Source organism: Merops nubicus, unplaced genomic scaffold (genome assembly GCF_000691845.1).
Source record: "Merops nubicus isolate BGI_N331 unplaced genomic scaffold, ASM69184v1 scaffold36113, whole genome shotgun sequence".
Taxonomy (NCBI): Eukaryota; Metazoa; Chordata; class Aves; order Coraciiformes; family Meropidae; genus Merops; species Merops nubicus.
The window spans coordinates 19,177-36,197 of NW_008597488.1; the positions used below are offsets into that span (position 1 = coordinate 19,177).

Sequence of the window (17,021 nt, forward strand, 5' to 3'; positions counted from 1 at the left end):
GCCTTCTGTAAATCCCTGGGGTGCTCCCCTGGGCTTCCTACCAGGGGCTACTTACACCATGTCCCTGAGGTTCATGGTGTGCATTGCAGCCAGTGCAGGTTCTCACCTTCCTACACTCCTGCATCTTCCTCTGCTCTCTGCTCCACAGTTTGAGCTGGTTAAGAGGGACAAAGTAGAACTGGAGCTAGGTGACTCCCTGATGCAATGCTGAAAACTTGTTTTCTTGGTATTCTCTTCTGCTGCTTGTGTTTGCTCTTCTGCTTCCACCCCTTAAAGAAGGTGGCATCTGGGTCTGCTGGTCCCCAGCCACAGAGCCTTGGGCCAACTCATGGAGATTGTTGAGACTCACAGTAAAAACCTTGCTAAAGAGATGATTTTATAGGAAATCTGTAGAAATGAAGGCAATCGTGGTTCTGTACTTCACTTTCTGAGACGTGACTGTATTTTATGTGCATGAATCTTTGTTTATATATCATAATATGAACTTATTTAGCTCTGGTGGTTGGCTAAGGGCAGTCACATACACTGCTGCTGGAGAAGGTAGCTTATTCCTTCTCAGATTATGAGAGACTTAAATTATTTTCCACCCAAGGAGTGGCAGGTGAAGGAGGAATCACGTACATGAAGCTATAATGAAGGCTTGAAGTTGTACAGTTGAATGCAAATGTAGAAGAATGAAATGAAGATCCAGATCAGAACTGAAAATCTGGTTTTCTTGTTGCCTTTAATTCTAGGCTCTTGTAGACAAAATTATGCTGTGGAGAGTAATTATGCAATTAAAGCATCTGCCTTGGTGCACTTGGGCCAAAGAATGAAAGGAACCAACTGGGTTTTTTTAATGTTTCCTGAATGTTAAATTCTGCAGGGAACGTATCCCTGCAAGTGTTTCATGTTTTCATGTATCTCTGCTGCTTTTTGGAACCTGTTTTAACCACCCCAATGGCTTTCAGGTTGTCTTTCACTCCCGTTGGCCTGGTAGATAGGTGGATATCTACTGCTTCAGGCTGCCCTTTACCGTGATGTATTTTGAGAGAATCCAGCTTTATCTGCCAATTGGTGTGTGTCTGGTGGGATAAGCAGAGTTACTGGAGCTGCAACATTTAATGCAAGAAGAAACAGAGGTGTTGGCTCTGCTTTGCATCTTCCTTCAGGGTTTGGAGCCTCTGATCAGATGTGATAGCACCAGACAGAGAGTGGATTCCTCCTTTTAAATAAAGGAACACATTTAGTACCTGCTCCATTTGCAACTTGAAAAATTGGTATTTTTCAGAGGTCAGTGCAAGATCCGAGAACAAACCTGTGGCTTCTGCCTTTGGAAAGCATTGTCTGCAGTGAGATTGTCCCTAATGAGTCTGATCATGCATGAGGCAGGCCAGGATTGTGTTTGTTCTCTCACCGCTCTGTTGTGGTTTGGTGAATAGCTACACCAGCAACCAAAGCTACCCAATGTTTTTGTTTTAAAGCTGAATTTTCAGGTCTCTCTAAAGCTCGTGTAAAACCAGATGAACCTGAAAAAGAGCATGTTAGTTTGTGGGCTCCAATTGAATGCTAGGTAGAAATGTTTAAATCACCACATAAAGAGTTTCCAGGACATGTATTTGCTCCCAGCCTGTTGCTGGCATGTTTTTAAATCTTGTTTTGTGTAGAAGGGAAATTCTTGGGTGTTACCAACACAAAAGTCTTACTGTGAGTTTCATCACACTTGAATTTAAAATTCAGACTGGAATTTTCAGTGTAAATTTTGAAATTTTATTTTAGGCCCCCCCAAAAATTCTTTCGGAGCTATGTTTAAAATCAAAGGACATTCTGAGAAATTCAGCTCTCCAGTTCAGCTCTCCACGATTAGCTGTTGATTTGCAAGTTTATGTGTACTCTGAGCTCGGTGTAGACAAGAAGGTGTGGTGGGTCTTGCCCCTTCCTGCCTGCCCAGTCCTGCTGCCTCCAGCAAAGCTGTTCCCAGGCCAGCATTCCCTGCCTGCGGGCTGGGCAGTGTTGGGAAGCTTTGCAAGGTGGTGCTGGCTGAGCTCCTTGTGGTGTGTTCCTCTTATGGTGTCTTCACCTCTATTTAGGTAAATATATTTACCTCTCTAGGGACATTTCGTGTGTTGTCCAGATTAAAGGCTCCTGTAAAACTACCTGAATGACGTTTGCTGCTCTAATCTCCCAGCTTTCTGTTTTTTTTCAGTAAGAGGCTTATAGTTGCTTTCAAGCTGAGCACAAAGGTCAGACTTTATTATCGTTCCTGAGCTGTCCATCATTTCCATTCCACTCCTGTTGTCTGAAGGCAGCTTAAAGGCTTAGCTTAGTGCCTGTGGTTTCCTAGAATGAGGAAACCATTTAACAAGTGCGTTTGTGATTTCATGTGACAAGCAGAAGCAGGTTAGTAGGAAACAACCAACCTAAGCAGAGCCAAAGGAGCCCGTTATTGTGCTGCTTGTAACACCACTACAGACATTTTTTCTTTTCCTTGGAGTGGAAGATGGAAACTGGAGTAAAAATATTGTGCCCAATTCATCTTTGCCATTTGCAGCTCTGGTCTAGGGAATTTTGCAGTGCCCTGCAGCAGATCTTCAAGAAACTTTTTAACTTGAGATACTGCTGCAATGTTAAGAGAGAGAGAGCAGAAGAGGAGTGGGGTGAAGTCTTTCAGAACCCCCCCAGAGTCTTTGTGAGGAATAATGCTCTGTGAGTACAAGCTAAGGAAGCCCTTGCAGTGGCAACCAGCTGGGGATAGACTGGGTATATTTAGTCTTTTCTTGTCCTGATGTGATTCATGTGCAGGGGTGAACCTGGACCACTGGTTTTATTTGTTATACCTGGTAGATGTTGTATGTATTTGTTTTCTTCCCCTTCTAGTCTCTGCACAACAGGGGTGGTCCGTTTACATATCAACAACTGGCTGGAAGTGAGTTTCTGCCTGCCTCATAAAATCCATTATGTTGCCACAAATTTTATACCCCCTGAAGCAATTGAGAGAAGCCTGAAGTCTATCAGGTAAGAGCAAGTTCTGCCCTTCAGAGCCTGGCCAGTCTTTCCTCAGCCACAGCCTTGGTGTGAGCAGTAGGTGTTGCACTGAGGTGGTGCTGCAAGAGAGGTCTGTGCTGTTTCCAGTCGTGGGTGCTCATTTTATTCTGTTGACCCAGAAGAAGACAGAGAGCCCAAGCCCCATGTTATCTTCTTTCCTGTGTTCCACATTTACAGCTTTTTATCTGCAGAAGTAAGTAACTCTTGCTTTCTTCCATTCTTCTGCTCCATGCTGCATTTCCATAATGCAGATGAACAGTTTTCAGAGTAGTCCTCCCGGCTGAATTGTGTGCCAGCACAGTGGGCTTTGTTTCCTAGTCACAGGGACAGACAGTTGCCATATAACCCTCTATCCTCTTTCTATAGGGAGCATCTTACATTGTGACATGAAAATAAGCTTATTCTGAACCCACTTACAGCAAAAGAATATTAGAAGTTCTTTTCTACATTAGCTTGACCCCGGATGTCATGGTCTGGGAATAACTAAGCCCTCAGGAGAAGCTGCAGTTTACTGTGCAAATGTCTTCTATTTTCCTGCAGGCCTTACCATGCCTTATTACTGTTAAATGATGAGAAGTCACTGCTTAATGAGCTCCCGTTGGACTGCTCTCCTGCCCTGGTGAGAGTAATTAAAACTACCTCTGCTGTGAAGAATTTGCAGCAACTGGCTCAAGATGCTGACTTGGCATTGCTGCAGGTATGGGGAGCTGTCAGTGGCAGCTGAAATCCTTTTACACCACGAGGGAATTTGCCATCTTCCACCTTGAGTGTGTTGCCTCCCATCCCTGTGCCCTCTGAGAAGAGTGGTCCTCTCTGTGCCTTCCTGTTGGCTAGTTAAAACCAAACAAACAGTCCTCTTGGCTTTCACCACAGTGCTCTGTCCTGGGTCTGCCATGCTGATGTCTATGTGCAAACAGAGGCACCCAAAATGCAGCTGCCATGGCCAAATATGCTGCTTTCCTGGGATCTGCCAAGATCTTCTCTACTAAAGAGCTCTGAAAGCCTGTGCAGACCTATCTATCCACTTCCCTTAGCACACCAGTGCATGGACTTTGCAGGGGCCCAGGAAGAAGCTCTAGTTTAGACTTGGACAAAAACTATGAGGCAGTGTCTCCTAGGCAGCAGCTCACCCTGAATGCCTGTCCAGTACTGACAGCCAGACCTAAAACCTGAATTGCTCATGGTGATGGGATGAGCTCTTGAGAAGGGCAGTTTGTGCCAGTGGAAGGAGTGAGAGCCTGGCAGTCCTGTGAGACACGAGGCCACTGAGAGACCACTGTGGATGGCTGCAGTCATTGTGGTGCTTTGCTTGCCAGACCTGGTGATTATATTTGCTGACCCAGGAGAGGGGAGAGCTGCTCCATGCTCAGATTCAGAGCCAGGGCTGTGATCTGTGCTGTGTGTGACAGGGGAGGAGAACACTGCTCATCTCAGATGCTCCTCATCGTGGCTCTGTGCCTTCTCTTATCCCAAGGGAAGGACCCTGTTTTGTAACAAAACTTCCAGGTCTGCTCGCCGTGGTCTGTGGTGTGACTTGGTGTTGCACAGCTATGGGATGAGCTCTGGAAATTCCCTACTGCTTCGGGAGTTTTGTTCTCCACAAAAAAGCCAAGTTAAATGCATCTAATGACAGAGGCTGGATTTTGTGTCTCATAGATCCTATTAATGTGGCTCTTCCAGAGCCATCAACAACCACTGACTTGTTTAACACATTAAAATACTTTGTGCAACTCATTACTGAAATTTCTCAGTGCATTAAAAAGATGAAGTTGGTTTCCTTTATGTTTGTGTCACAGGAGCAGATGATTCTTTTCATTTATTTTTCATGCATAACACAATGTATTTTGTGCATAAATGAAAGTAGGGTTTTGGGGCATGAAAAGAAACTAAACTTCTATTGATACAGTTTGAAGAAATTCCTTTAAGGCAGGAAATACTAAGTTGCTTAGAAAAGTGAAGGGAACCTCTGGAAATTTATAACCTTGTCAAGTGCTTTTTGATGTGCCACATGTTACATTAAACCCTGAATTTATTCTGAAGGCAGAGTGAAAGGATGGGACTTTTTTTTTGGTATCAGCTTACACAAGACTTTTCTGTCATTGTACAGAACTCTTGCTGAGAGTTTGAATTTTAATTTTGCTCCCCTTAATTTCTCCTCATTTTCTCAATGCAGGTTTTCCAGCTTGCTGCACATCTTGTTTACTGGGGAAAAGCAATTATTATTTATCCCCTGTGTGAAAACAATGTCTACATGCTTTCTCCAAACGCCAGTGTCTGTCTGTAAGTAGAAGGAAAATGAGTGACTATAGCCACAAAATGATGTGAAGTGAGATATGATTCCCTGTGCTGGATACAGAGTGGGATCTTTCTTCATGTGTGTGTTGAGACTGTACAAAACACAAACCATGACATGTGCCTGAACTTGAAAGCCATTTAGGAGTTTCTGTGCAGTAGGGAGGAGGATCCTAATAGATCAATATGCTCCTGCACTGATGTGGGCCTTGGAAGCAATATTTGCCCTGCAAAGGTACTTCTCGTATTTTCAGTACACTTGCTGAACATCCCTGTCAGAAAGGCTGCATGAACCTGAAGCAATATGGAAATATTTACAAAATAAAATACTTTATGATTAAGTTAAGTGAATGAGGGTTTCATGGGACTATCGGTGTATCTGGCACATAGCATCACCCAAAATTAATCAAAAGTAGCAGATCAGGGTAGTGTTGCTCTCACTGTTGTGTTGTTTCATGGGATGGCATGTTGTCCTGACGTGCCTTCTCACAGACAGAAGGCAAAGTGGCCATTCTGAGAGCCAGGCAAGATGTGGAGGCAGTGGTGGGTTATTTTTGCTCTCCCGAAGACTGGCAGCCCTTTCTCTGTTGGATTTTGAGATGTTTTTAGAATCTGTGTTGGAACTCAGTTGTAGGAAAATAGTTTTAAATCAAAACTTCTTTGATGGAAGTACAAAAATAGGGCTGGAAGGGACCTTGAGGTCATTGAGGATCAACTGTGCCTCTGTTGTATATGGCAGGGCTGTTCTTGAAGATTTCTGTAGATGGCAATTCTAAGGCAGACAGTTTTCCTAATGCTTAACTTGACTCTCCTGTACTCCTGATCGGTCATATGGCTTGTCCTGTCAGCATAGGCAGGGAGAGCACTCACATCTGCAGCTGCATTTTGCATATTCAAATACTGTGTGTGTATCCTGCCCATGCCTGCCTTCCTTGAGTGCCCAGTCTTTCTCTGGACTCCCTCCACCCCTCACATGAGGTGCTGGAGCTGGACGTGAGGCCCGGCTGCAAGCGCCTGCGAGTCGCGCTTGGCTCTGCAGGATGCAACATGCCAGGAGCTGGCCTGACTGTTTTTCTAGATCACAGAAAACATTTCATTTGGGAATTGGCTTTTCTGTAATGCTTAAATAGATTACACTGACCAGCAGCATAACCCTGATTCCTGCCTTTCCCTCTTTCCTGCAGGTACTCCCCGCTGGCAGATGCGTTTTCTTGCCAGTTCCGGGGCCACAACCTCCCGTCCATGCTGTCCAAGTTCTCCCTCCCAGTCTCACTCTCGGAGTTCAAGAACCCCCTCGCACCGCCCGTTCAGGAGGTGAGGTGGGGAGTGTGCCAGAGCTCCTCGTTCCCCTGCTGATGAGAATGAGGAATGGTGCTGCTCACCTAGGCAGGAACCTGCTAGAGCAGGTTTACACCTTGCCAGTTACTGTGTTTCCCACCATATGATTTCTTGTTTCCTAGCCACAGGATGAAAAGCTGGGGGGGTGTTCAAGGTGAAGCTGTGTGCATGCTCTGTGCTGGCAAAGCACAAGCTCAAATTAAAATGAGAGTGTTTCTTTCCCTTGGGTGATGTAGCAGAGGAAACTGAAACTCCATTTGGTCTGTTGAAAACTGTCTTAAATTAGTAGGGCTGAGTGCAGGTTTGTGGATCCTTCACAATCAAACGTAGTTTTATTATATTCCATCTGCTTTAAGTTCACAATCTGGTTTTGGAAGCAATCTGTCTATTCACTCTGCTTTTGCTGTGAAATTGTTTAGAGGCTGGTAGAGGAAGGTGGCTCAGCACGTAGTCAACAGAAGTCCACGTGTTACAGCATTAGCATTTTAATGTCCAGATTTGGGATAATAATACACAGATTTTGGATTTGTGAGCTGTTGTTTTGCTTCCATATAGAACATGGCTTGTGGCATTTCTGGGAAGTAGTGAAATGCAAGAAGGGGCTCAATAATGCAAGAACTCCTGGTGACACACACCCAGAGCTCTGAACACAGCTCACTGTGGCAGAGGAAGCACAGGCAGGTTTTCTCACCTGGTTTCTTGCAGTGTTGTTTGCTAGCCTTCCTACTTGGATGACTTCCTGGCTCTGTGGATTTAGCTGCTGTCCACGTCTCTGGAAGATTAACATCAACTGCGCACACAGGCACAACTGGGAGAGAGGAATTTGTTGTAATTACAGGTTGGCAGAGATTATGATCAGAGATAAAGATAAGTAATGATGTACTGTCTAATCCCAGTAGTATGTACTGGTCAGCTGCCACCTTGGGAGGTAGGGCAAGAACACTTTTACTGTTTTATTGGGACTTTGTTGTAGTTACAGACAAATCAGTGTCCTGAAAATTGAAGCTGAATTAATAGCATTGATTTTATTCTAGCTGCAGTAGCTTCAGGAGACGTCCTCAGTACTCCTTTTAAAATTCATTAATTGCCTTAGTACATTTCCCCCAATACTTGTGGTTGTTCTCAGATGTCCTACTTTTGTTTAAAATACACAAAGCGCCACTTACTGCTGCAGTTATGCCTTGAAACAACAGTGCATGATCAGTTTTTGCCAGAGTGGCTGGAGTGCTAAAATGGCTCCTTTAGAGCATGAGCCTTCTCTCTGATGCTCACCTCTCCATAGTGGGGTCCTAGAGCTCATCAGCATGGCTTGTTTTCATCATCCTTTCAATATGCATGGAAGGATGGGGCTGTGAAAACCTATGGAGGTGCCTTCTACAATCTGAAAAGAGGGAGGTGAGAACTGCGGTTGCAGAGGGCTCAGGGCCACATTGGCAGGACGTGTGTGAAGATGAAGGAGACCACTGTACACTGGTGGGCTGTTCTGAGTCATGGCAAGCTGCTCTTTGATACAGCTAAGCATGACAGTTCTTGGAGGAGTTTAGATGGGAGTGAGTTTTTAGATGTTTTCATGTCAGTACGTTTTCTTTTACGTGGATTGACCTATGTAGAACTCTTTTGTACTATTGTTTTTTTAGGAACCAGCCTTTTAAGAGCCATGAATCCAATCCCTGTCCTGAAGTGGTCAGGCTCCAGCTGTAATTAACAGAGACCTAGTCAATAGAGCAATTAATCTGATGGAAGTGGGTGGGTTTTTCTTCTGCTGTGCAGCGATAAAAGATGCTGTACTCTGAACTGTAAACATTATCAAATTGTATTTGCTTTGCCTTTGAAAAATTGGGACCTTTCACTGTGATTTTGCTCTTTGTGTACATTGGGGGGGGGTGTTGGGTTTTCTTTTAACTCTGAAGCTCTTCACTAGTAGTCTGCTATCTTGTGCTTCTCATCACGCCGACTGTACTATCTGTATTTCTGAAGGTCATTTGTGCTAGAAGGTCAGTATGGTGGGAAAGGCTTAATTTTCTGTGGGGACCTGTGGTCTCATGCCATCCATCCCATTTGATTCTTGTCTGAAGCATGGGAGTGGTTCCCTCCTCTTGCGTGTGCTTCTGGGTGGGCACAGAATTTGTAAGGCATTAATAACATCCAGGATACAGAATAGGGAAGCTGTTCAAGAGCCCTTCCTCCTGGTTTTATACATAGTCATGCTGCTTGATTTGGAAGAGGACAGTTATTTTTGTTTCCTTACTGTTCCCATAGGTGGAATTGCTCCATTCCTCTGGGTAGTTGAAAAAGAATGCAACACAGGCATTTTGATACTTGGGGTGCTGTTGTATTTTTGGCTGGCAGGAGGTACAACCAACCTGTGAAGACCTGAGCAAGGACAAGAGTGCCTTGAAAGCTGGAGTGCATGTCTGCATTCTGCTTTTGGGGGAGGTAGGAGATGTCCAGTGAGTGGTGTGTGCCAGGACTGCAAATGCTCTCAGCCATGCCCCATGCTACAGAAATTTTTCTTGAGCCTGTCATTTTGAGCTCTCTTCTTGCCTCTGAGGACGAGCAGTATATTGCAACTGAACTCTGTGGTTGTTGTGTGTCTATCAATGGCCCTGTGCTTGTAATTTGAAGAGATTTTGGGTTTTGTGTAGTGATCTCTCTGCTGCCTCCCCTTTCCCTGTGTTGGCCCAGCCTTGCCTGGGTAGCAGTGTTGCAGCAGGGTGAGGGTAGCTGGGTGCTGCTGAGCAGAGGCCCTGTCTTTCCTCCCTGCTCCAGGTGTGTGCACACACCTTCCTCCCTTCTTCCCCTTGTGCTGGAGCTCTGGCTTCTCTCCAGCTTGACTCCATTCACGTGTTCCAGCCCCTCCATTTTTTTGCCAGGTTAGCAGGTGGAATTTGCTCAGGGGAAGTTCCAGCAAGCTCCAGGGCTGGTGCAGAAGGAGGTGGGCACTTCAGCAGCTGGGGATGTGAGTGAGGAAAGCAGAAGCTATTTTCCCTCTTTGGCAGTGGTGAGTTGTCTGTCAGCTCCACCATGGAGGGACAAGGGGTAGGGGGTCACCAGGCTTGCAGCAATCCAGGGCAGCCTGGGGCTGTCCTGAACAGCAACCAGTTTAGCTCATGCTGCTGGGGCTGGATCTCACCATGGGGCAGCCATGGGGTGAGGAGGTCCTGTGAGCTGATACAGGAGGGAAACTCATCTTCCCTTGTAGTGTCTTTACTGAGAAAGAAGCAGTTTACATCTCTTCTACCTCAACCCCAAAGAATCTGTCCTTCCTTCTGCTGCCTGGGACCGTTGGTTCCTGTCCCAGAGCTCTCCTCTCATGTGTGACTGCAGGGCACACCAGCATGGACACAGAGCACACCTCATCTCTGCATTATGGCCTCAGCTCGTTCATTTGGTGCAGAAGAAGCTAGAACATGGCTCTGCCCTGCCTGGAGGAACAATCATGGACTAGCAGGAGGCATCTGTCCACCCATAAGATAGAAGGAGTGTTCCTAGCTGATTTAGATGTCCCATTTTCTCCCTGCATCCCCTTCATTACAGTTCTCCCTTAATGAGGTTAGGGTAACCATGGAATTAAACAGACAGGAAAGTATGACAGCTGCCCCTGAACAAAATAAGTTTAATTTTTCACTTTTGTTGTAATAAACTGCCTGTCCTGTTGGGAGTAGGGCAGTGGCAGGTGAGGCCTCTGCCTGACGAGTGCAGAAAACATGCTGGACTTTGTGTGACAGCTTGGTGGAAACGAGCAGCTCTGTGAGGGGATGGGGTGGGAGGAGAGCTGCACAGGACTCCTGAGCAGGCAGCTGTGTCTTCTGGGAGACATGCTGCAAAGGGGACTGCTCTGCTGGCATCTGGAAGGCATTAGGAGTCACGGGAGCCTTTGTCAGCAGACATATGGAAGTAGTGTTAAGATGCATTTATAGTCAGTTGGACCAAGTATAGAATCAGGGGGGGTTAGTGTGGCAAGTTAGAAATGTAGGTCTTTTTAGGCCTAAAGGGAGGGAATGGTTAAACTGAGAATTCAGAGCTGTTACCTAACAATTAAAATGGCAACACTGGACACTAAATGTTTTGTCCTACATAAACAGGGGTCTTCAGAGCCTGTTTTCTGTAAAGTAGGGAGAAGTTTTAACAGCTGATCTGTTTTTCATAAAACAGTGGGGTTTGGGTTTGAGTGATGAGGAAAGGTACTACATTTCAGCAAACATCCTTCTAGCCCAGCGATGGTGAAGGTGCTGTCCTGCTGAGCCAAGGCAGCCCTTGGTTCTCAGGTCAGACCTTGAAGAGTGCATGTGGCAGGTAAGCAGATGATGCAGGCTGGAGAGTAGGAGCTCCTGTACTTGGGTAGGCAAAACAAGCTGTGTTTCAACTAAGAGCATATCCTCATGTTGTGAGAAACAAGCTAGGATTGATTAGGTGCTCCTGGCTTGCTGTTTTTCCTTCCCTTTCCTGAACCCATTGCTGGTCCCAGTTATCTTGGCATTTTTCTTAGCTTTGAGGCCTGGCAACAAAAACAGCCTTGAGGAATCCTTGCAGGAAGTGTGTTTTACTTAACGTGTTACTCGAGAGTTTTACAAATGCTCCCTTTGGATCCCAGAGGGAAGAGACTCAGGAATGCTGGGTCGTGTCCCTCCAAGACGTGGGGCTGAGCTTTCCCCTGACAGTCCCAAACTGCCCGGACGGGCTGACGGGTAGTGCCCGTGTTTTCAGCAGCTAACAGATCTTCTCAGCTTTGGCAGCCAGCACAAAGTCACCTCTTGTTCCCAAGGCCTTCCGTGCTGCCTGGTGTGACAGCACGACCTCCCTGCGGGGAGCAGAAGGGGGTGGCCACAGGCATGGGGTCCATGCCAGCAGGAGCTGCCCAGATGCTGTGCCACAGTGGACTGCAAGGAGGCAGCACGGCGAGGCGGGAAGGGTGAAAGGAATAGGGATGAAATTTAGAGTTGATTGAGAGTTAAGTTAAGCAATGAAAACTGTTTCAGTTTATATTTCCATCACGTCCCTGGTGTCACAGCCAAAAAAGGCTGGATGTGGATTCCTGCCATGCCAGCTGATGACTGAGTGAGTGGCAGCAGTGCTGGGACTGAGGTGTAGCCTCATCTGGGAAGCTGCTCTGGCTTATCACAGACAACCATCAACAATCATCATTCTCTCTGGTCCAGGGGTGATTGTTCAGGCTCGCTTCAATACAGAAGAGTTTTCTCTAGTTCTGATGCTCATCCCAACCAGTCTCCAGCTCTCCCACTTAGGGCACAAAGGCGTTTGGCAGTCGTTGGTTGTGCAGTGTTATGGTTGTAAAGCTATAACACCACTTTTCCTTCACTCCTTGTTCCACTGAGCCATAGGTGCAGGCTCAGGGGTGGCTTTCTAGGTATTTTCATGAGAATGTAGAGGTGAAGGTGCATATGCAGAATTAGAGAGTGTCAGGTCAGACTGTCCACACATGTGGAGCAGGCAGGAAAGCAACTGGTTGTTTTTGTAATTCATGAAACCACCGAAGTGACCAGTGGAGGCTGGTGTGGGTCAGGCCCTACCCAGCAGATTCTGCAGGTCTGGTAGAGCCTGTTTTACTGTCTCATTGAATTGCCTTGAATTTTTCCAGGGCTGTTTTGTGCAGTGAAATGTGCAGACCTCTTTCATTTGATGTGAAACTGGCTAATCAGACATCGCTGTGTGCCAACAGGTTGGAAATTTAAGTAAAATACATGAGACATCTTTCCATCCAGGCCTGTGTCTGGAGGGAAGGCTTTTAGCAACATAATCACTCCTCTCTTCCAGGCTCATTTCAGATGTTAACAAAACACTGTGCATTTGGTCTCTTCTGCCAACCTTCCTCTTCTGGAGATTTTCTATTAAACATGTAAAATGAATGATGGCTTTTCCAAAAAAGATACCTTTGAAGGTGATCCTGGATAAAATGTTTTAAGATTAAAATCCATTGGGGCCCCAAAAGTGGTAATCCCTGAAAAGACTGGGTGTGGGTCTGTCTGCAAAGAGAAGATCTTCCTTTTGTGATTTGATAGCAGAGGAGGAACTGAGAATTAGAAGATTTATGGAAAAAGGAAAATTATGTGGGCTGATGAACTTTGGCTTGGGGCTTTTATTGAGATTTGGCCCTTTCCCCTGATGATTAATACAACAGAGCTAGCTTCCTTCTCAGTCTGAGCTCATGCTGCATGTGTTTCTCTCACCAAAACAGTGTTGGTTGCTATGAAATCCCCAAACAGCCTTGTCAGTGAATCAGTGTTTTCAGAGCCTGAGCTCTGGGAAGGGTTGTCTGCGCTGATCCGAAAAGGCTCTTTGTGCAGAAATTCAGAGAGGGTGATGCGTTTGGAACGCTCCTCCAAAACTCCTGGAAGTAGACCACCATGCTGAGAACCTTCCAGCACTTGTCCCTCCCTCTGCCCATGGCTCGCAGCAGCAGCCTGGGGACATGGTGCAGGTTTTCAGCTGCTGTAACACAACGGTGTCGAGCGTGTTTGTTTAATACGAGCCTCATCTCTTGGTGCTTTTGAACCTCCTGCCTGTCTGCACCCTGAACACCTCAGTGCTTTTATAAGCCTTGCCTGTCCTGTTATTGCAGAAGCAAAAGGGAGTTATTAACCCTTTGTCTCTTGCCCAAATTTCTGCTGCTGTTAGTGCTATTTCTGTGTCACCAAGTCCCTGCAGGGCTCTGATCTCCAGTCTCCACCACGGTTATGCACCAATTTCCCACCTGATGGCAAATGGCTCCTGCTTCTGGATGCTTGTCTTGGTTGCTTTAGCTCTGCCCCATCACCCTGCCCTGTCCCTGGCTTTCTCAGGGAGGCTGCACTTCAATCTGACCACTCTGGGATTAACCCTTGGGTTGTTACTGCTTTTAGTGGGCCCTGTGTAGAAACCAGCCATGGGCCTCAGGGCCTGCATCTGGCTGACTCCTTTCCCATGTGGGGTCTCTCAGAAGGAAGACTAGCCCATTATTTTGGCACCTATTACACTAGTTTTGTTAATAGGGGACAGAACAGCTCCTGGTGGGGTTTTATGGCTATGTTTGAGTGGCGGAAGCATTCTGGGCTGTGGGCATCCAGCTGCTCTGCTAGAACATAGCAGATGCTGGAGCTATGGCAAGCAGGCAGGGCTGGTTCTTTGAGGACCCTGTCTCCTGTCAGTGCTGCATAAAGACCTGCTGCTCCTTAAAGGATTGATTACAGCCATCCTCAGGGGCTTTAGGTGTGATGGACACGTGTGCTTGGTCACCTTTTTATGCTCACGGAAGAGATCAAACCCCTCTGTGGGGTGGAAAACATGGCTCCTTGTGACTTCTTAGTCTCAAACCTTACCCTTTGTTCATTGTTTTCCTCTGCTATTTTATTTCATGGGTGTTTAATACCTCATTTCTCCTTCTGCAGACTCAGCTCATCCAGATGGTGATATGGATGCTCCAACACCGGCTTCTCATTCAGCTTCACACCTACGTCTGTCTGATGGTGCCACCAAATGAGGAGGAGTTCCGAGCCCAAGATGAAGACCTGCCCTTTACTGCTAGAGTTGGAGGCCGAAGTTTAAGCACCCCCAATGCTCTCAGCTTTGGTTCTCCAAGTATGAGCACACTTTTCTCTGCTGTTCAGAACAGAGTCTGCTTCTAGAGCTTTCCTCAGTGGTGCCTGGGGTAATCAGGCCTTGGTAACAAGACAACTCCTCTTTGCTGGGGTGCTTGCTAATTAGGCCCAGCCCTTCTTAAATTTATAGCTGGGCATTGGTGGAAGTCTTAAGGACTGTTAGACCTTAACTTCTTTTTCTTAAAAAGAAGTAGTGCTTTGTAATCTGCCAAGTTCTTATTTGGCCATGTGAAATATTTTCATCAGAGGTACTTTGAGTTTTTCAAAGTAGCTTCCTATACCCTTGCTGTACTCAGAAGTAACCTCCATGTTCCTCTGGCTGCACTGCTGGTGCTGCATGAACTTTGGTTTTCGGGAGAGGAAGAAAATAGTGAGAATTTGTTTCAAACAGCATTGGTTCCTGTGGGCTGCAGAGCCACCTAAGAGGCAGCAGAGCTACCTGTTGTTCTCACAGTTGTTGACTTCTGTTCATGTCTCCTGATTTCTTTAATCTCCTCAGTATCATTCTTCAGAGTGATTCCAGGAAAGCATTTTTTCAAGAGTGTGAATCAGATACAGTGCTGAAATCCCCAAACTTTCCTGCCTGTGCTGTTAGGAGCAGTGTTCTCAGAACACCACTGGGGTTGGATATCAGGAGAGATTCTCTGTACAACTTTCAGCTTTACAGAAGTCATGAATTAGGGCAGAAATCTTGGAATGTGAGTCAGATAAGTCTGCAATCTGCTTATACTGGCTTGCTCACAAGAGGATATTGCTTCTTGGCCTTTTCTTCTGCTTGCTCCCACCTTCTGTGCTGTTAGGCTTTTCATGTTTCCACTTCATGGTATTCCAGCAGAGCTGGCTGAGACTTTTCTTTTCAGATGTTTTTTATGGACTGTTTATGGTCTCCAGAAGTACAATTTTCCAGATAAATTGATGACTTTGTTGAAACATTTGACTTTCCCATTGAGAAAATCCCTGTGTTGTCCTATGACTAATTGCAGATACACGCAGCATTTCAAGGGCCACTTTCTTTACTCTACAAATCTGAAGGGATTATTTGGAAAGACTGCACAGAAACAGCCTGAATGGACAATCCTTGCATCATTATGCTGAGAAATATAAAAATTCTGTGTCTCTTCCTCTCTTCCCCTGACAGCTAGTAGTGATGACATGACTCTGACAAGCCCCAGCATGGATAATTCCAGTGCCGAGTTGATACCTGGTGGGGACTCACCCCTAAATAAAAGGATGACAGAGAATCTCCTGGCAAGCTTGTTGGAACACGAGAGGGAAGCTATCCTTAATGTCCCTGCTGCCCAGAATCCTGAAGATCTTCGTATGTTTGCAAGGTAGGAAATCAGGAGTGCAGAACTTCAACTTTTTCTCTTAGCCTTGCTGTTTTATTGAAGGATTGGTGTGGACTCTGAGCAAATCCTCTCAGCTTGGAATTTTGGAGGGTAAATCCTTTTGGGTTTGTTCCCCTTATGCCTGTTTCATCTGTGCACATCATTTCTGGACAAAAGCTAATATATGTGTCACAAGAACACTTGTTAATGAAGAGCCCTGGATGTGTGAAGGAGCATCAGAGTGTATGGTTGGACAACAGGGACTTAAGTGGGTGCCTGCCAGTTTTCCTGAGTCCACACATGGGAGACATAAAACTGCACAGCCTGAAAAAGCCTTCTAAGCATGCAAAGCAAAGACCCAGTCATGTTGGTTTGTGTCCACTGATACTTCCAAGCCAGCAAGCCTTTATTTTAAGGTTTGTAAACTCCATGCAAATATGAGACAAAAAGCATCAGACACAAAGCCAGCTTGAATGCTTTTACAGAACTTTTCAAGGCCTGGTTTGCAGAGATGAGCTGCTCATCTACGTTAGGTTAGTTAGGTTAAAGTAATTAGGATGTGTGATTAGTAGCACAGAGTTTTGTTGTTACAAATATAAACACAACAAAAATCTGCCAGATGTGGTTCTGCACATGGTGAAAAGCAGAATTACTTCCTAACCAGCCATCTGGGGAGAAGGTGTGGGGGGAAATACTTTTTCTTCCTAAGCTTTTCTAAACACAGAGGCATCACTGGAATGCAGCTTTCACTGGTTTTCATGTGGAGCAGAAAACCACCTAAGGCAAATACTGCAACTTTTCCAGATTCAGCTGGTAATCCCCTGAAAACCTGGTTCTCACTCTAGCATGGATGTAGTCAAGTAACCAGAGAAACCCTAATAGCAAAAAAATATTTTTCTTGTCTAAAAAAATGGTTTGCAGCTCTGCTGTGCTGGGGTATTTTCATCAAGCTCTCCCAAGCCTGTGTGTAGTTACTGCTCTCTCAATTACTCATCTCCTTCTCCATCTTCAGGAAACTCCTCAGAAGATACTTCCTCTCTGATTGAGAGGCAACACTTTGGCCATTTTGGAACTTTGACATATTTTTTCCTTAGTACCAGATAAGTCATTCCAAAACTCATAATTGGTGCTCTCTTAAGGCAGAATTTGTGGGGTGCTTTGGACTGATTTAGTGCCACTGCAGATCCTAAGTTACCCTAGAGAGAGGAAAGGATTTCATGATTGCTCCCCTCTCCCTTCCCTCATCTGAGTAAAACAGCCATCTGAAAGCTTGAGAACTGCAGATGCAAACATTCTCTTTTATTTCCTCAGAAAATGAGGTGCCAGGAGCAGGCAGCTGGCGGAGTGATGTTTATTTTGCAGTTTGCTCCTGCAGCAGGTTCTTTGCAGATCCCCAGGATGGCTTTGCTAAAGCCTGAATTTCCATTCTGCTATAGATTGAACT

General features: G+C 45.7%; 1 protein-coding gene across 3 annotated transcripts in view; it reads left to right on the forward strand.

The window, feature by feature from the left end:
• NPRL3 (nitrogen permease regulator-like 3 (S. cerevisiae)) overlaps positions 1–17,021 on the forward strand; it is a 38,342-nt gene that overhangs the window by 17,875 nt on the left and 3,446 nt on the right. For all 3 annotated transcript variants that reach the window (XM_008936716.1, XM_008936717.1, XM_008936719.1), the window contains 6 exons: positions 2,857–2,994; positions 3,565–3,721; positions 5,198–5,304; positions 6,501–6,630; positions 14,040–14,229; positions 15,388–15,580. In XM_008936716.1, the coding sequence (XP_008934964.1) occupies positions 2,857–2,994; positions 3,565–3,721; positions 5,198–5,304; positions 6,501–6,630; positions 14,040–14,229; positions 15,388–15,580 (915 nt within the window). The remainder of the gene's footprint in view (positions 1–2,856; positions 2,995–3,564; positions 3,722–5,197; positions 5,305–6,500; positions 6,631–14,039; positions 14,230–15,387; positions 15,581–17,021) is intronic.